The 20,493-nt window shown below is 37.6% G+C and overlaps 1 protein-coding gene across 1 annotated transcript in view; it reads right to left on the bottom strand.

Annotated features, from left to right (window-relative positions):
- Window positions 1-486: 486 nt before the first annotated feature.
- KCNN2 (potassium calcium-activated channel subfamily N member 2) overlaps window positions 487-20,493 on the bottom strand; it is a 92,058-nt gene continuing 72,051 nt past the window's right edge. Inside the window, exons 6-9 of the mRNA XM_065406428.1 lie at window positions 10,734-10,844; window positions 8,060-8,187; window positions 2,421-2,490; window positions 487-771 (exon numbers count right to left, since the gene is read on the bottom strand). Of these exons, the coding sequence (XP_065262500.1) occupies window positions 487-771; window positions 2,421-2,490; window positions 8,060-8,187; window positions 10,734-10,844 (594 nt within the window). The remainder of the gene's footprint in view (window positions 772-2,420; window positions 2,491-8,059; window positions 8,188-10,733; window positions 10,845-20,493) is intronic.

Here is a 20,493-nt window from a genome sequence, read left to right as displayed (position 1 = left end):
GCAATTGTTTTTTTCTCCCCTGGGGGCTGAGTTTAGAAAATCAATGTTCACATCTGAAGGCTAATTATGCTTAAACTTTGTCTTTCTTTAGTTAGAATCATCTTCTGTATTTGGCCTTAAAATAATGCTTAATAAATCTTTAAGAATGTTAAAGCCAAAGTGACCAAGCAGGTATGTGCAGAAATTAACCTTTTTATTATATTATATACTGTAATAGTAAAGTTTGTTTGAAGTGCATGAATAAAAAGTTAGTGAAATTACAGGAGGAATAATCTATATAGCAATAATAGGTGCATTCACTGTGCATCTGACAGGGAAAAAAAAGTTCTCACTCATTTTGGCCTAAAACTTTGTGTTCAGGTTTCCAGGATTCTGACATCAGAACCAAGATAACACTGATTAGAACCATAGGGCTTTACAATAAAAGCTAAAATATCGACCATATGATGGCAAAAAGTCTTTATTTTGTTGTTAACGTATTCTCTTCTAGCTACTCTCTGACGAGGTCGGTGGTGCTGTGGAGGAGGATCTCCGTCTCGACAAAGATCGTGATCTCTCAGCACTGTAGGCAACATGCTTGTCGTAATTTTGTATCTGAGCTTCAAGAAAATCCCTCTGTTGTTGGCTGATTGTCTGGCTAATCAGTCCTGGGAGAGCTTGAATGCTACCTATTAAGGTTTCCAGTTTAGTTTCCAGAGTAACAATCCTCTTCTCAAAATCTTCACTTCTTTCATTTAAGTCAGAAATCAGGTCGTACATGATGTTTTGAGTCTGAAAGGAAAGGATGCAAGCAGAGCTTTAGATCTGGTTTGCAAACATTTCAGTATGAAGTGTTATTCCAGTAGGGTTTTGTTTTTGTTTTTTCCCCTGCCCTTTAAAGTTGGTACTGAAAGAAAAGGTCAGCATGAGTGGAGGGCTGATGATACTACAACAAGCACCTGTCTCATGAAGTAATTTTACTCAGGGCTTCAGTACAAATCCCTCCTTGGTGCAACATTCAATGAAGTTAACATTAATTCCTTAATGAAGCTGTTTTAATTTCAAACTGTTGATGAATTGGGTAAAACAGAAGACCTTTCAGAAGTACAGAGATTTAGCATTGTGCTACCTTAATATTGGATTTATTCAACAAGTGGAGGAAGTCCAAAGGTTCCACTGTATATGGGATAAATTCTGGAATTTTTATCCTTTTCTATATTTGCGTTACATGGATCTTCATACTTCTAAGCGGTATGTTCTTCCCTTGATCAGCACATGAAGCTCTCATTGGTGTTAATGGAGCTCCTTATGCCGACCAAGGAGAAAATATACTTTTAAGGTACAACCATCCCTCCCCCCAGAAAACAAAAATATAAGTGATAATACGAAGTGCTTTGGTAATACGAAGTGCTTTGAAAATAACCACATGCTCTATCGTAAATACGAAGCATAGAATTTTTATACTTCATTTTCACTGCTACAAATGACGGATCTACACTGGGACTTGTTGAATCAAGGATCCTTAAATGATTAAACAGAGTTTAATTTCTTTTCAGAGTTCACTAGCTTTACGAGTAAGCAGAACGGATATCCCTTGAAAATTTGACTTTAAAAGTACATTCATATTTGCATGGTTGTATTGCTAAATCTCTTAATTTATTTAAAATAAATATTTATTTAAAATATATACACTTCTCGCTTAGTGACATATGAAGTTCAGATTGAGCAGCTGCTATGTACACATATGCGGATGTGAAAGCTTGTACATTTTGGCCTCAATCCTATCAATCTGACTATTATTCCCTACAGAAAGCACATAATATAATAGAACTTTGCACCTGAATCACACATTTCATCTGAAGATCTCAAAGGGTTTTAAGAAGTTTAATTAATCAAGCTTCATAGCACATTACCAAAATAGGTAAGTATTGTCCCTATTTTACAGATATGGACCAGAAACACAGATGTAATGTAACTTGCCTAAGGTCACATTAGCAGTGCTGGACATGGAACCCAGAACTCCTGAGTTCCAGTCCCTTGCTGTAACCAGTAGGCTATGCTTCCTCTCACATCATATGTAAATATAGGGAAGAATTTACTCTTTCACATATATACCATCACACAAACGTGGCCCATTCCTGAAAGAGGCTAAACATTGGATCAGGCTCCTTGTTATGTGCATTATACAAGGGCTTTGCCTTTTTTCTGAAGTATCAAGTATTTGCCATTTCAGACAGGATGATACTGACTTTAACAGAATTTACCACAGCAGATAAGACAATTGGTCTATTTTCCTATAATGACAGACTGAGGAAGAATGTGTATGCGTACCTGTGAACTACAGTGAAGAGATGAGCTTTTTATTCTGAACTATTCATTTTGAGAAGATTAATATTAATTTACAAAAGAACAAATGAAATATTTGATAATTGCCTACTAACCTTTGCAAGGTCCACCAAAGTGTTTGCTTGATCGTTCAGTTTCCTTTGCTCCATTTTTACACTTCGTAATCTAAAAAGGTGGAATTTGAGGTCAGATATGTTTTTTTCCATCTTAGGACTTCTAAAGAGCATGCATATAACTTACAAGAACAAATAACTGCATGGACAATGCCTTGAGTACTTTGTGTAAAGTCAGATCTGGTTATGTGTCTGGTACAATGAGAAGCATGCTTCCTCAACACCGCAAAAAAGAAAGAGCAAGAAAATGTGATGTCCTCAAGACTATTATTTGTCATGGTTAAAGTTGAATTCAAAAAGGGAGGTAAAGGTTTACTCATACTGTATGAAAGAAAGCCAAAACATTCCTTAAAGCCTCAGTATCATGACAAGTAGATATAGGAAGAGAAACAAAACAAGTCAGATTTAATCAATAATGTTATAACAGTCAAGAATCTTCCTATACCTATATGACTAGATACAGATATTAGCCCTGTTCAGTCTGAAATGGATTGGGTTAGAAGGTGTTTGAACCTGATGAAAATACAGTGATAAGTGAGTTTCTTTTTAATTAAAAAAAAAAAACTTTTATCTGACCAGCAGCTAAATAACCAGAATACTTGTCACTATATTAATTTTATTGTCCTACTGAATTTAACTTGCAACTTACCTCTAAACAACAATAAATTTCAAAATATATATCAAACATGTTTTTCTGAATTATGCTGTTAATATGTCAGCATGAAAATGCACTGCTTAAACTACAGCATTGTAAAAACTCCTGTATTTTTTCCTCTGGATGCCTGAGTAATTGAATTAAGTTAATTACAGTTATGCACATACATTGAGAGAGAGAATGCAAGCTTTCAGTTCCTCACACTGTACTAGGGAAAAAAATCAGTATGCTTTGTTAAAAGGCCTGTATTTCCAACAAGGCCTATACAAATGGACAATTTTAATCAACGATTTTGTGAACTCAAAAACAGTGAGAAGGAAAAAAACCCTCATTCATTTGATAAAGTTAATTATATTACCAAGCTTTATTGCAAATGGTAAACTGATCAAACACACCAACTGACATAAATGTGTTTTTTTGTTGGTGACAGAATGGGTCATTTTATAATCTTTTACTCAAAATACAAGATCTGTTTTGTATCACAAATATAAATTTCAGTATATAAGAGTTAAAACACCTCTAACTTCTGATTTCTCATATAAAAAAAGTTAGGGGCCTGAATCTCTTCTCACTTATACTGGTTTTACCCTGGTTTAATGCCACTGACTTCAGTGCTCCTGGGTTACACCAGCATAAGTGAAAGGAGAATTAGGCCTAAAGCCAGGACAATTTCAGTTTTACAGGTAGAGAATCAAAACTCTAAGGGCAAAATTCTACCGTCAGTGAGATTTTTGTGATTAATTCCATTGTTGAGCAGATCTCTCCATATGATCAAGGCTACAAAACTTTTCCACATTCTTCCCTGTCACAAACTCAGGTTTCCAGATCAAGCTATGGGAGTGGTTTGCAGATGTACTCATCCGCAATAGGTTTATGAGAGTTTAACCATTTAAGTGTGAATTGTTTGCTAAGGTGTTTCATTTTAGCTGACAAGCAGAAATTGGGCTACTAACCACATCAAGAGTCCTAATGGATATTCTTAAAAAACACTATTTTCAAAAAAAGTCACACCAAATGGAGAAATATCATGCACTGTAACTAACATGCTAGACATGTATGCATAATTAGGGAATAGATTCCTGTTCAGTGGCAGTTCTTATTTTTTGGAAATTTCAACTGAATGAACTCAGGAAAGCGACTCCAGTTGCCATTAAAATACTATGAAACATATAGGAGCTGGAAGAATTATTCTGTGTCTCAAGTCAGAATTTTTATGTAACCAAAATACTTCAGGAATTTTCCAAAATCCACAAGAAGCTATCAAATGAAGTTTGTATTTGGATCTTTACATTAAGCAATTAATTTGGAGAAACATACTGACTTCCAACTTCATGCTTGAAAGAAAGCTGTGAAGAGTAAAATATCCCACTGAAGGGGTGTAATGATTTCTGTTCCTGAGGTAGGAATCAATTGTTTTCAGAAGACTGACATTCAGTCAGTGTGCTGGCTAGCTTCCCCTTTTTGGGCAAACCTAAAGCTTCATCACCTGAAATCTTCTGAAACATTGTGTGCACAGAGCTGTAGCTAAGCCCTTTTGGAATATGGAAAACTCCTGAAGAACATGAGTTAAACATCACAGTCCAGAACAGACTCACTCAAGATACTTTTCAGAGATAAGCATGTACAGATTTGACTGTAGAATTATACCCTTAGTATTTTGTTGTGAATTTATTCAAACAATTGAAAAGGTACATATACATTTTATTTTCTAGCTTCTTAAAACACTATATATTGTGGACAATCCAATTGTCAATTCTTTACACTTCAGCACACTGGACTAATCTTTGTGCTGACTAAAAGCCCATGTAATTCCATGGATAATGGAACAGCAGAAATACCAGCTGACAAAATTTGGCCTAGGGGCTGCAAAGGTACAGCTATTACATACAGATCAGTCTTTAGCTGCAACAGCCAGATTAAAAGGAAGTTGGCAGATTTTATTTTTTTCTTAAAATATGGATATTCCAATTCCTTCCTTATGAACTTCACTTATCACAGCAAAGATCATGATTTTGGATCACATTTTCACAGCAGCAATCAGACCATTAAATTCACAAATAAAGAATCCATTTGTTGCATGCAGACAGTGGTAAATTCTGCAAATTTGAAAGGAACAGCTCATACAACTTACTTCCGAGCTCTATTTTCATTTTGTTGAAATAAAAAGACAAAACAAAAGAAAACAATCTTTAAAATATACTAGAACAAACCAACACAGGGGGTGGTGTTCATAGGCACACAGTGGATTCAATTCAGCAGGTCCCATGGTTTCACCATTGGCTTCTATGGATCAGCAACAGCCATGGGGGTTAAGCCTGATTTGTTTGCACAATAACGATGGGATTTGCAATAGTGTTACACGTCATTAAGCCTTGCATTTCTTTCCCATTTTCCTTTATGCCTGCCTGTGACCCATGGATCTTCCTTATCCGTATAGAATATACCATTTATTAATTATGTCTAGTGGTTCCTGTGATTCTCCCCCCTCACCCCATTTAATTTACATGAGGAAAAAGGACAATGAGTTGCTGAAGGCAGAGCCAGAAACAATAATTTCATGGATTTTGTAGTTTTTAAGGGTCAGAAAGGATCATTTACTCTGACCTCTTGTATAACACAGACCATAGACCTTCAACCATTGATTCCTGCAACTAGTCCAATAATTTGTGGTAGACCGAGAGAATAATGTGTTTTAAAAAATTAAAAACTAACCCAGAATAAAGATGGATAAGGGACATATTGCCATGAATCAAAAGAGAAGTAAACCAAAACATTTCATTGTGCCCAGGTACTCTAACTAAAAGGGGGGAAAAAAGCAGCATTCTGGAGCTGTACTCCAAACAGATTATCATTGCATGCACAGAGGAGGCCCTCTGATCTTTTGCTAAAATACAATATATAATGCAAAGTACCCTTCCGAATCAGAAGCAAAGTGCTGCAGGGCAAAGGGAAACTCATTAGCATGAGCTCTCAGAGCCCTGGACTGGCATAACTAGAAAAAATGACCACTGCAGTCCAACTGAACTGACTGCTGAATAGTTAAGGCAGAAGCAGAACAAATAACTGCACCCTTGTGCACCTCTTTTGGGGTCTGAATGGTGTATAAAGCTGCAGATTGAGCCAGACGGGCTTTTTATTTTAAATTCATTTTTGCACACACACACACACAAAATAAATGACAAGGTTAAAAGGAAGGAATATCCTATGTGGTCAAAGGACAAATGTAAAATGGTGCAAAGGATGACAAAGCTGAGTAAATATACATTTCAGAACACATTTTCTTAACCTACCAAATCCTAATCTTTTGTGGATTTTTTACATAAAAGTATTTCTACTATAAGTGTTTACAACAGTTCTACATTAAAATTTGCAACGTTGCTAAAATGAACCAACATGCAGTGTTTGTACAGTATTTTAAAACCTTCAACGCACTGCACAAACATTAACTAATATGCAGTGAAGCAAATATTATCCCCAATTTATAGATGAGAAAATTAAGGGCCAGATTGTGCTCCCAATCCCTATATCCACACAGGAAGAGAAAATTTCCTCCTGCAGATCTCCCACCTCCTGAGCAGTGAGAGTGAATATATGTGAGCCAGCCAACACCATCCCTTCCTGTGGCTTGGACCACATGTAGGCAGAGGTTGGAGGGCTTGGGGTGGGGGAGTGGGTATGGGATGTGCACGAGCCCACATCAACCTGCATTTAGAATTTATTAAAAAAGCCAGTACACCCAGAGGCTGAGTTAACTTTTCCGCACTATGTTGCGGAAGCTCAGCTCATGGCAGGTACCAAAGGCTTCAATTAGCTGGGTTGCCATGCAGCTGGAAGGGTCAGCAGGAGGTCCCAGAGCAGATGTGAAAGTGCCAGACCTCCTAACAACCCCCTGGGATCTGCATTTTTGGGGGACAGAAGTCCTTTCATTCCATGTAGCTCAGGGAACTATCAGCTAATATGCTCTATCTGTGGGTTGGAGGAATGCTACTCCTCATGCACTATATGTCTTTACTTTGAAGCCCAGAAGTTACTGATGTGAGGAATCTAGTTGGGAGGAGTCTTGGTCCTCCCTCCATCCTCCTGGCTGTGGATCTGCTTTATGAAAAACACTTACTGTGAATTTTAGACCAAATTTAGAACGTAGCAGAGTTTCATGGGCTGTATTATGATGATTCAGCTTACTACCACGACTGGGCCCAGCAGAGAATCTGGTCCAGTCTCTGTCTTTATCACTCCTGATTCTCAGACTGGTTTTATCCCCTGGTGGAGATCAGGACAGGCTGGGGACTGATCTAAATTATACTGGTAAAAACTCGTAAGGGGCCATCTGGGGTTTGCCAGAATACAGCATGCTCTGGCCATGCTACGTCCCTGCCTAGATGCCAGGGGGTAGTGTAAGAGTCAGCTATGCCAATTACACCCACTGAGGACTCCCGCATACCAAGGAAATCCCCAGCTGAGGATGGGCAATTACGTTTTTGTCCCTTTGAGCTGCTGGAGCAGCTCTAAGAGCCAGAGAATCTGGTCCATTATCTTTTCATTAAATATTAGTTGCAGTAATAGCCTCTATTTTAAAGTGATTAGATTATTCTAACATGAAATGATTAAAATATTTGCTTTAAATGAAACTGACATACTTGCTGCATTTCTGTTTTCTACCGTGATAAAAGGAGGCAACTGCTTTTCAGCCAATTCATAGAACAGTAACAACAAACTACTGGTAATAACATAACATAAAAATCTTCATGCTAATTTATGAAGCATGATAGAGAATTCCAGGAAAATGTTTACAAAAATTCAGATCATAGCTTTGCACTGCTGGCCCAGTTTCTTTTGTGAATAAACACTACTCTAATATCTTATTTTGCTTTATTCTAATAGAAAGAGAAAATTCAGAACCCAGAGCAAAGTTCTGGGTGAGGATAGATAAGTCTGGACAGAAAAACCAAACCAAAATAGTACTTACTGATGAATAGCTTGCAAGAATTTGCGTTGATGTTTCCTTACTTTTGCATGGTCTATCTTTTTAACCAGCTTTGTATTTTTATAAATTAACCATGTTTCCCTGAGTACATTGGCAGCTGCATTTTTCACCTGTTTAATAAAAGAAAACACCAGGCTCACAAAAATAGCATTAATGTCTCTTTGAATTTTCTCAGGTGTATACCGTTTTTCAGAAGCACTCATGGTCCTAGCTATCTGTGGGGTTGGGGCGCTGCATGAAGCTACAGCAGTGATGCAGGAAATGCGATGACATGACCAGAGACAATGAGGCCTATCTAATAAATCTATGCTTCTTCTAAAAGTGATATTTGTAACAGCTTCCTCTGTGACTGAGAATCACATCTGTTTCTGATGGGAACTTGACCCATTTGGTGCTCTCAGTATGTGTAAATTATATGAAACAGACATTAAAATGTTACATGTCTAGTATTTAACTGGAAAGATTGTACAGGACCAAAAATGGATTTCCCTATTACAAGTTTGTCTCTTCTGGTCACTTCCTTCTTGTAAGATTTCTCCCTCTCACTTCTAATAGTGATTTAACAGTCTTTTCTTCTGTGATAAACTCAAAAGATGCTCAAATAAGCGTTTCTGTTTTTCTTTGTTCTGGTTCTCACATTTTTGTCCCTCCACTTCCTCTGAGATAAGCATGTTGTCAAAACCTTCTAGCTTTGTTTACTGTATACAATTCAAGTCTGCTTTGTATTTTTCTAAAATGAGGGTCTCTATAAAATGATATTCACAATATAAAATGTAAGGATACCTTCAGTTTTCCTATGCCCTCTGATGTCCCCAGTGTGGCACTGACAATTCTTATACAAATATTGACAAAGCATTTCAATGTATTGATGACTAATGTTAATTGATAGGATACTTCCTATGGTAAATATAGAGTATTCAATTGTAGCTTTTATCTCTCTCCTTATCCCTCTCTATCTATGCCTCTATCATATCCACCATTGCAGTATTCAAGCTAAATCATAGTATACAGAAGGGAGCAATGCAGAGCTGCAACTGGATCCTGCAACTAGCAGGAGCGTCCAGAGACAACGGTCCCAATCATGTACCGCTGTAGTCAACGGGAGTTTTGCCACTGATGTCAGTGGAAGCAGAATCAGGCTCACTGGACCTCACTCAAGGACTGAAGTCCTTGCTCTCTCCTTAAGCTTTGGACACCGTCAGTTTGTGATTTATGGCAAAATCCAACTATTGTGTTTTGTGATCTAACAAATATTCAGAAACAGGAAGGTTATTTGCTTTCTTTTGTATTATCTGAGTGGCTGAGGTTACTGCACAAGTATGCTCTGAGGCTAACTTAAATATTACACTGAGCTGATCTTTAGATTTATTTGGAGGAATAGATAGATAGAGAAGGCGGATAGACTGGGATTAAAGAGAAGTGAGTGAAATGCTAAATTCACAAGAGCTAGCAAATTTGCATGAATCCATTTTACTGCCTAGATTTTCAAGTGTCGTTAAAGATATTAAAGAGACAAGGCAGGATGAGGTAATATCTTTTATTGGACCAACTTCTGTTGGTGAAAGCTTGTCTCTCTCCCCAAAGAAGTTGGTCCAATAAAATATATTACTTCACCCACCTTGTTCCACATTGGGAGGGAGGGGAGGAGAGAGGGAGAATTTTACCTCCCTATTACTCACGTTCATGGTTGGCATGGTTCAGTTTCTTAATACCTATGTGACTACCACCACCTTCTTCCTAATCTGCCAGGTTGCTTTTCCTGCTTTTGGGTCTGACTGAGCAGACTTTTCTCACATAAATAATCCCCCTGAAATGAATGAGACTAATCAAATGAGAAAGGATAAACTCCATTATTTGTTCCCTTTACATAAACATATTTTCCCTGGATTGTAGATCTTCATTGTCTTCTTAGCTGTGATGCTTACATTTTCTGAAATGGTTATTTTTTAAATCAATTAAAAACATTTTTCTTACTGAATTTTAGTTTCTATCTGTGAAATATCTTTAATGGGTGTATGAGATTGCTACATTATTGCAAGTGGCTGATTGAATAACCCCATGTGTTCAGTAAATGAAGCAATAGCAGACTTCACAAAAAATCGCTTGTGAATATTTTTAATCCTGTTTTTCAAGATGTTCTCACATGTAAGGAAGCTTCTCTCGTTCTTTTACAAAGAACAGTTTTTCTACTTGTGTATGTTTGGATTTCAATCTATATAACTCTTTAAATTCATATAATCTAATAGAACTACAAGAATTACATGTATGCTGTAGTTTTTTCCTCTCATATGCTGCACAAAACTCTAGTTTAATACATAATAAACTCGTCTTTCAGAATAATATTCTGTTCTTTGCTGGTTACCTCAGTTAACTTCCAGCTTTGGTCTAGTTTCAATATGTCCCGCTGGAAGAGAATCTTCAAATCTACTGTCATTGCACCAAATCCTCATTAGGAGCGAGAACCTGCAACTTCCGTTGAAGTCAATGGAAGTTCAGGTGCTCAGTACTCCCAGAAGGCACCCAGCACCTTGCAGAAGAAGCCCATAGAGAAGTACAAGAAAGAAAATTATATTTTTTTCCCCAATGAGTCTCAGAAATACATTAAACAACATTCCTTTTTCAGTGGGGAATATAAAGATCTGCAGATATAACTTACTCTTTTAGTTAGCTGGGTATCCATCATGAAATTATGCACATGTTTTTCAGCTTTGGTAAGTTCTAACTTCCTTGCAACCACAGCTACCACCAGCGCAGTGCACCCTGCACCCTGAAAACAACAATAAAACAAACCCCAAGGAGTTACTACTGTGTGTTTCAAAAGCATTTTTTAAAGAAGTTTCGCCTTCACTGAAGAAATATGAAAGGCATCAGATGAATCACCATTCCTAATAAATGTGATGAATATAGTACAGCTATTTTAGTTCAGGGTTATATAAAGAGTCTGTTACCATACACTGGTAAACTGTCAAGGCATCATCAATTGCTTACTGAAGAGCATCATTTTAAAATCCTGCTTTTTTTCTCTAGAAGTTGAAAAAAGAAATGGATTTTAGAGCAAATTCAGTTTCTAATGTCTGAACAAAGGCAGCCAGATACAACGTTTAAAATTTAGAATACAGCCATAAATGAATCCAGAAAGGCCTGTTCATAGTCATGGTATCTGCAATTGCTAAAAGGAAGTAAGCTTGGATTAGTATCTAGCACAATAAAACTAGAATCTGTTTTAAGGCTTTGTTTAAAGTCTAAAGATAAAGTTACCTTAAATCTAGTTTTTAGTCACTTATATATACTTCCTTGAAGAGCTGGTCAAAATTTGTTGTGCAAAATCTTTTTTTACTAATGCAGATTTGTATTGACTAAAACAGTTTGCGAATTTTGGTTGAATTCACTGAACTGTTTTGGCTGAACAATAGAAATAAAACATTAAGAAAAATCTAACTTTAGTTTCAACATTTTCAACTAAAACAGTTCATTTTTTAAAATCTGAAATGCCCTTTTGTTTCAAATTCTACTGTGATTTTATAGGCAGGGAAAAAAGATTTAAAAAAACCCAGAAAATGAAACAAAACATTTTCTTTCCGGTAGAATGAAACATTTAGTTTGACCCAAAATAAAATTTCCCCACTTTTTCAAATTACCAAAACCTCTTGGGTCAGCCCAAATGATTTTTTATGGTCAATTTTTTGGTTTGGATACCGAAACAAAAACAAAGTTATTTGAACAGCTCTATTTCCATGTTCTCTTCTGACAAACAGACGTGATCTTTTTCTACAAATTATGCTTAGTTGACTGTACTACTTTGAACAACACACGTGTCTTGCAGAAATAGCTTTGTAACTTGGACCTTTGTAACAACTGGAGTTTGTTTTGTGCCAAGTATATGTATGTTTGTAACTATAAATACCGTTCCAAGTACAGCCTGGAATAAGCAGATACAAATCCCATGGAAGAGAAATATAGTGGGGTAGATTATGTGCCAAGAGAGTAGAAGCAAATTGTAACAGGTAAAACAACTAACAGGAGGGTGTAATATAAAGCAGTCCCCAACTACAAATTAACCCGCAAATTCCCAAATCAGCTCTGTTGTAATACACCTGGCCAACTTCTACAGACAGCCCCTTTATCCCCAGTATTTTTCTGATATATATACACACTGAGTTACACTTTGTCTAGTCGTCAATGAAGCTGTATCAGTTCAACTCTTAGTACAGACAGACAAAGTCTCCCTTTGCATCTTGAAGTTTACCCTGGTTTCACTCCTATGCTTGCCTCCACTTTTTCTCATTCTAAATTCTTCTGTTTCCCTCACTCTCTCATCCTTCCCTCCAAAACAATCAATTCTGCTACCTCCAATAAATATGGAGATTTCCCTAATTAATTTGCTCCCTATAAGTTCCCCTCAATTAATTTATTTGCCCCTACACAAAGACCCCACAATGAATTCACCTGACTCCCTCATTAACATAGACTTGTCAGTGAATTCATCTGCCTTCTTCTCCCCATATACTGAGACACACCAAATACATTCATTTGCTTCCCCACCACCTGCATACCATTTAACTTGTCCTGGATCCCTCCCAAACACAGACCCCTCCAGTGAACTCATCTGCTCACCACCAACACATGGAGCCCTGATCTCCCCCAATTAGTTCCGCCCTAGCTGAACCTCCATGCCAATTTCACCCCCCAAATAAGTCTCTCCCCAGATGTTGCAGGTGCTGCTCTCTGTTCTGATTCTCTCTTTAAGCTTCTTCTTCAGAAGCTCTACTCCCTCACTCCTATTCTAGTGCTGGATGAAATCAAGGAAAGGGAAGCTGGAGTCTCTCATGCCCTCGAGGCATGCGGGAGCCAGGAGGAAGTGTCTTCACTTCTTCCAAATCCCAGCCCCGGCAAGGGAGCATTGCTGAGAGCTGCAGAGAAGGCGCTATTTATACCAGTGCTAGGGGTGCGTGTAGTTTATATACTCCACATACTGCCAGAAGTGTAGACGTAGCCTTATACTCTGCACACATTTTCTGACCAATCTCCCCCTAGCATGTAAATTAATCAACCCTTAGCCTCACCTTTGAATCTGGGTGAAGTTACACAGGGTGAGGGCAGTGGGAGTGCACAGGGAGTCAGTGCAGACTCTGAGCAAGGTCTTTTAGCCAGCAATGGAAATCAACTGGTTTGAGGTTCACCATGTTCTCTTAAAAATATAGCCCTGAAATCTAAACTGTCAAATGTATCAAAAAGAGGCTATAAGGAAGATCACTAGAAAGTCAGTGGTGGTGAACTCTGTGCCTCAGCTCAGGAATGCTATTATTTAGTCCCAATAATACCTCTGTACCATCTTTCATCAACGTTTCTCGAAACACTTCCCAAATATTAATTACTTGAGTCTGAGACCATCCCACTGAAGCAGTAATGTACAAAGAATAGTTCACCTGCCACTGGCATGATGGAATGAAGCAGCTGTTTAAATGGCAAATCACAGTCTAGAACCAAAAGGTAAAAAAGAATACTGTATCCAATTGAAATTAAGGGAATATAGGTAAACAAAATGCAATTACCTGAATTGGAATGATTATCATCTGAAAGACTGTGCCTGTAGCAGCTCCATACTGCCACCAACATGCTAGGGAAATGCCTTATATTGGCCTATGGGACAGAATGCTATCTCTTGAATCATCAAAACTGCTTCATGAAGCATCAAGATGTTTGTTGGAGGACTCTCATGCAAATACTAATTCACACTGGCTCTGTTCGGCTAGTGAAATATGACAGGATCACATCATGATGGTATGCGTGAAAATGCACACTTTTTACCTTTGTTCAAAGGAGGAAAGGTAGAATATTACTTGTGGATTTCTTCTTTGCACTACCATGGAAGAAAACAAATGATGTTTATTCTTTTAATAATAAATAGTTTACAGAGATAGCACAGTAATTTAAATTGGGATTTTAAAATTTTATCATTATTATAAATACACTGAATTATTATCATACTTTGTACTTTCACTTGAACTAAGATGTGGTATTTACATTTTAAAGATCAGGAAACTGAGGCATAGATAATCTGTACTGTTATGTTAAATGATGGCATAAAGTTGCATAATCACACCCTCCCCATTTTTTCCATAATTAACACTGCACAAAAAAACAACAACATTTTCTGTTGGAATTATATCTGTTGGGTAAAAGCACAATTCCAGTTACAAGAAAGTCTTATTTTAAGCTGAAAAATGTATTTCAATTATTGTACTTTGAACATTATGCAGGACTAAGGCAAACAATAAACTAAATCACTGCTTCAAGCTCCTGCTCTCTCTTCGTGGGAATCTTATTTCCTCAAAAACAAAACAAATGGGGAAATGCACACAGCTTTTGGAATGTCAAAGCAGTAATATACTCTATCTGGAGTTTACAACAGTTTGGTTTGGTTCATTCTTGCCTGTTAGACTACATTTTATTTTAAATTGCATATTCTGTGTTGGTAAACATCAAGTTTTTAAGAACACATGGGAATGCCAGTTATCATCCACAGACCAAGTTGAAAGGACAAATACAGAACAAAAGCAGTATATTGTTAGTACAGTTAAAAGGTAACTTTCGGATGTACTCTTGAATGCTACTATGGTCTTCAGCCATCCTGATCTATCTTTAGAACAGAATCTGCCAACCAGGTTTTTATTTTTTACAAGAATTAGAGAGCAGCAAGGCCTGCTAATTAATTGCAAAGACTTTGTAGAACATCTAAACATGATGACTTGTAGCCATTTCAGAAAAGGAGGAATTTATCACGCATAGAACAGAATAAATTCAGAATTTACTAATCCATTCTAGCTATCCTGAGCCTCATAAACTAACTGCACCAATTTTTCAAGACAGCCTATGATTGTGTATGCAGTTTTACAGTGTGCATAACCCTTCCTTTGTCCAATGCAAACAGAATTCACATACTCATCTCATATAGAAATCTACCTGATTTGCATATGCAAATAAGCATCAAATAATTGCAAAATCACTGGCACAAATTTAGAGGCAGTCTTTTAAAATATGGCTTTCATGCTAATTTTTATAACCGATATTCCATTAAAACTCATTTTAATTTTTTAATGAGACCTCCTGCATTATTTTTCTAACAGCACCACTAATTCTTAAAACACTATATTTAGTAAGGTGCTGGTATTCTGGGTGATGGCATATTTTAAATGAAAGCATGTAAGTCCCTGTGTTAAGTAAAGTAGATTTAAGTATTTTAAACAATAATGTATATAGTAAAATAATTTTGTATCCATTACATAAAATTTAATTATGTGATTTTATTCAGTCTTCCCAGTACAGTTCACAAACACCTTAAGTAAAAGTCCACCTGCCTTAGGAAATTGTTTTTTTCTCAGCCTCTTGCCAAGTGGTTGCTTAAATGAATTTAAATTTAAATGCTGTACATTAATTCCATTTTATTTCATAATAAATATTCATAAAATAGAATAGAATAAATTATGAGCAGATATGCAGTTAAATATTCTCACATAAGTGTTCTAGGAACTCAGAAGTTGCAGGGCAAAATTGTAAGCAACACATCTATTTTATTTAATGAAAGTGGATAGCTGTTGCTAAAAGCAGAATTAGGAGCATGATGTTTGTTTTTCAGGAGTACTATAAATTATGCAGTAGATGGATTTCCAGCAAACTACACACTAAAATGATGACCTGCCTAGATTCTTCTATTCTCCAAAAGCGTCAACACATCTGTTTGGCCTATCTGCTGACACAAGTGCAGATTTCACCCCATTTCATTGAAGTCAAAGGTAAATCTCCCATTGACTTTAAGGGGACCAGGAGTTTTTCCAGGTTCTGGTCAACACCTATTTTTCATGGTCAGAAACTGGGAGAGTTTGAGCTTTATTGTAAATGTACTAACAACATGTTTATATCATTAAGTGAACTCTATGAATACCAATGTATGACAAATTCTCAGACCTTCACTCATGCAGAGTGACAAATGTTGGAATGGATCTGACTGCATGATAGCTCTCACATCTGCAGGCATCGTTTCTTAAAACTCTATGACGTCAATGGAGCACACATTAGAGAGTGGCTCATTTCTGAAGCAAAAGCCTGACAATCTTTCACAAGTGGACAACATTTTCCCTTGACCATTGATCTACATTTTACCTGTACTGTAGGACGATGTTTCAGTTATATATACAAAACAAAAAAGAGCATTCCTCATATCTTCATTATAGACATGGTCCTCCCTAATAGAATAAACATGAATGAGCTTCAAGATCATACAATTTCTAGTTCAAATATTGGTCTATGCTAGGTCTTGTGAAATCAGTTACCAGGAATCTTGCTTAATGCCAAGAATCTAAAATAAGACCCGTTGTTAGAAGACACGTGTGTGTATGTATCTGACCCATTTTTGGGTTTTGGTATTGAGAGCCTAACTCTCTACTCATTTACACCAGTGTGAATCATGAGTTGCTATCCTGAAGCAAATGGACTTGCAACAGTGAAAAATGGGCGTGAGTGAGGGAAGAATCATACCTGACTGCCTGGATGTAAGTTTCTGGCACCAGTCTGGAACTTTGAAGGCCTACAGCCTCCCAATCCAGCAAAGAGAGGTAAAGTAATAACATATAAAATTATTATTTTGAGATAACCGTAAAAGTGAAGCATTGAAATCTTCCCCACCAAAAAGGTTGTACGGGCTGTCATCTTCAATTTGGACCTCTCTCTAGGTGCTCACATCCAGGCTACATCTAAATCTTGCAGATTCTTTCTGGATAACATCTCTAAGATACAGTGTTTCCTATCCATCCACAGAACTAATACTCTTATCCAGGCTCTCATCATCTCATTTCTCTATTACTGCAACATCCTTTTCGCTGGTCTTGACAAATTTAATTTTGCCCCACTCATATCCATTCAGAATGCTGCTGCAAAGATCATTCTCATTGCTTTGGCCATGTTGCCCCTCTCTTTGTATCCCCCCACTGCCTCCCTCATTGCTACTGCATTAAACAAAAGCTGCTTGTCTTTACATTTCAAGGTCTTTTACCATCCATCCCCACCACACCTATTTTCTCTCACTATCAAGACATTGACTCCTGCCTCTGACTGGTCCATGAAACCAGCATCCGCTGCCCACCGGTTAAATTTTCAAACAAGCATCTACATGCTTTCTGTCATGCTGCCCTTCATACTCAGAGGATCTCCCTGTAAATATATGCAAAGCTACCTCATTATCCTACTTCAAATTCCTCCTTAAAACCCTCCTCTGTAGTGATAACTACAAAAAACAAACAACCTGACAATGGTTAGGCTGCCAGTGTTCTGAGACCACTGCCTATCATGCTGACCAGTTGTCTCAGTTTTTCCTTGTACTCCCCCATCTGTGTCTGTCTCATCCATCTGTTATCTATTGTCTGATACTTAAATTGTAAGCTCTTTTGGGACAAGGACTGCCTTGTTGTACAGCATCTAGCATAATGGGGTGCTGGTCCATGACTTATGTGCTACACTAATACTACTAATAATAAACAGCTCCTCAGTGGAGCACAATAAGCAAAACAGCAGCTCTAGTGGGGAAAGACAAATGTCACCCAGAGGAACCAAGGCCACAACAGTGATAGCTAAAAACAGACTTGAGATGTAAAGTCTGGATCAGTTTCCAAGCTTTCTTCAAATACAGAGGTGTTCAGATTCATATTTTCAGCTTAGGCACAACACAAAGAAAGGCCAGAACTGCAGTGTTTTGATCTGGACATTGACAAAGTGTAGAGGGTTTGGATCTAGGGTACTAGTGTGGGCTCAGTTTTAGTGATAGCCAAAGAATGGTGCTGGCATCTCTTAAATAAAAAGTTTGAAAAAAAATCTAAGATGGTAAAATGCCCAGGAAGGCAGCACTGAAGACAGTGTTTAGTCAGAGCTTTAAAATCTTGCACTTGGACTTGAAGAAATTCTAGATTTCACTGAATGAACTCCTGTGGCATTTCCTCTTGATTCGGCGTTTCGCAGGGTATCAGAATTGCATTTAAATGTTGGCAATGAACTAGGCAATTGCTTAGTCTAGGCCTACCACCTATTGTTTACATCTATCCATGCCTGTGGTGGAGGCTATGGGAAATGGAAGCAACTTTATGCTCAGTGGCTCAGCTGGAAATCTCTTGGCAGCTTTGGTCTAGCTGAACTGGGAGTGAAGTGTGTTCTTTAGTGCTGTAGTCACCACAAAAATGTCCTGCTATACTTGCCTGGTACTGAGAGAAGGCAGCTGCCACATTTTCTTGCTCATTTCCCTTGCGATCCACTGAGGCAGAGAGAAGGTCCGCTTTGCAGACATATGTTTCTGGTGGGAAATTTAGCTCTGCACCAGAAAAGGCACAACATTCCTCCTGCTGCTCTGCATAAAATGAAAAGCCTGTAAGAATTTAAACAGATACTCTGTTCATTTGGCTCTCTAGTAGGTGGGCTTATTGGACCAGCCAGGAAAAAAAATGTCCTTCTTGAAGCAAAATTGCTCTCCAAACAAGCAATGTAAGAGTGTTGAAAGAGGAATCCACCCATGAAATGGACACAAGGCTAAGGAAATGGGAGTCATACAGCAAGCTCATACACCTGAGTTTTTGCATTTATCACAGCTGCCTACAGGGAGTGAGGAGTAACCCTGCAGTGTTGAACAGAGCAGGAGACGTAACAGCACAATTACTGTATCCTCCAATCCAAAACTGTTACCTAAAATTGTTTTGCATTATGGCCCTTCTATGTGTTCAATAGTTGTGCCTAGCTAGCAACTGGCTTCAGTGGCATTTCTACCTGTTTGAATTTGATCCATTGTATTTGAAACATTTAAGCTTCTTCTACTCATAGTGTAGTACTTGAGCACATTTCCTCGCTTTTCACCAGTCTTTCAGGTTTGTCAGCAATATTAGAGAAAATACAAATTGTGTGAAATACTAAAAACGACACAAAATAATGTAAATTAAATACCTACAGACAGGCCAGGACCCCAGGAATTGCCTGATAAGTACAGAATAGACCCAGTTTTAAAAATAGATCCAAGAGACAGAGAGAGAGAAAGAGAGGGCCAGATTCACTTTCTGATAGACTTTCTGCTGCAAGAGTCAGTACTATTAGGTGAGAAAGGGGATTAATGTTTTGCAAGACATGTGCATTCTACTCTGTACCAGAGAACCTGCAAAGGGTGGGTGGTACTGACTGAGAGATGCATTGATTCAATGCAGCCCGGTGGTGGGGCTCCTATGGAGCCTCTGATGGGTTCTGCAGCTTTAATCTCCACTGCAGAGAGTGGTGGTGGGAAAACTGCCTGTCCTCCTTGGAAAGCGTGAAGACTTCTTTCTGCCTGTGTGCAAAAATCTTTGCTGGTACAAGGAGGTGCAATTGTCTTCCCTGGACCAGAAGGGGGAAAATCTAGCTCACCCCCTGTAAAAATGGAAGGAAATGTTAGTTTTGTTCATTCAAGACAGTAGCTGTTCTTACTGATGGTGATCTGGAAGTATCTGACAGTCACATGACCTACTGAGTTTAAATATATTCTTTTCAGTACAGCAGGCACAGCTAAATATTCAGACTGGTACCCAGCCACATACACATGTAGATTACAAAGCACTGCAGGTTGTGTACTATTGGGAAATAAAAGTTATATTTTTTCAACTCGTAAAGCAACAGTTTTCCCATAGTGTTGCTACAAACTATTCTTCATTCCAATAACGTCAGGCCTTTTAACTTGCTGAAATTTGATTTTGACTCCTAATGGCTTCAGCGAGCGAGTTGAGCATCATTAACTTCCTTCCCCATATTATGCATCTGTGTGATACTAGTGTATTTGGAGCATACTGGGTTAGAAGAAAGACATCACTGGAGGAAACAAGCTGTTCTGAACTGTGAAGTCATTATTGATATTTATTATTAAATTCTCAGAACTTAGCTTGTTAAATTCTTAGCACAATCATCTTAGTAATGGACATAAAATGCCACTAATGTGTGTGAAAGACATTTTCCCTTACTCACAGGAAAATGAAGCTGTTAGAACTTTGTTTCCATGACCTTATATGTGTACCATCATATCTATTTACAAAATGATAAAAAAAGATTCCCACTAACACTTACAAATGAAATGAAGGAAAGCCTTGGGTAAATCTTTAATTGACAATGCCATCTATTTTCATTTGGTTGATATTACACAAAAATTGACTCCTTTCAGTTCAGTCAAACTTCTGCCTCTGGACTGGGCATTAGTTTTAATGATACATTCCTTGAACATGACTCACGGCACTATGTTTTTGTATTTAGAAGTTACAAAATTAAACTGCGTAAAGCTCAGTTTTTCTAAAAATCAAATACAAGTTTTTAACTATTATGATGTAGGGTAATTCATGACTTCAGTGTACACTATGCATAAACATCAG

Source organism: Emys orbicularis, chromosome 6 (assembly GCF_028017835.1).
Source record: "Emys orbicularis isolate rEmyOrb1 chromosome 6, rEmyOrb1.hap1, whole genome shotgun sequence".
Taxonomy (NCBI): Eukaryota; Metazoa; Chordata; order Testudines; family Emydidae; genus Emys; species Emys orbicularis.
This window is presented reverse-complemented; position numbering and strand designations above follow the sequence as displayed.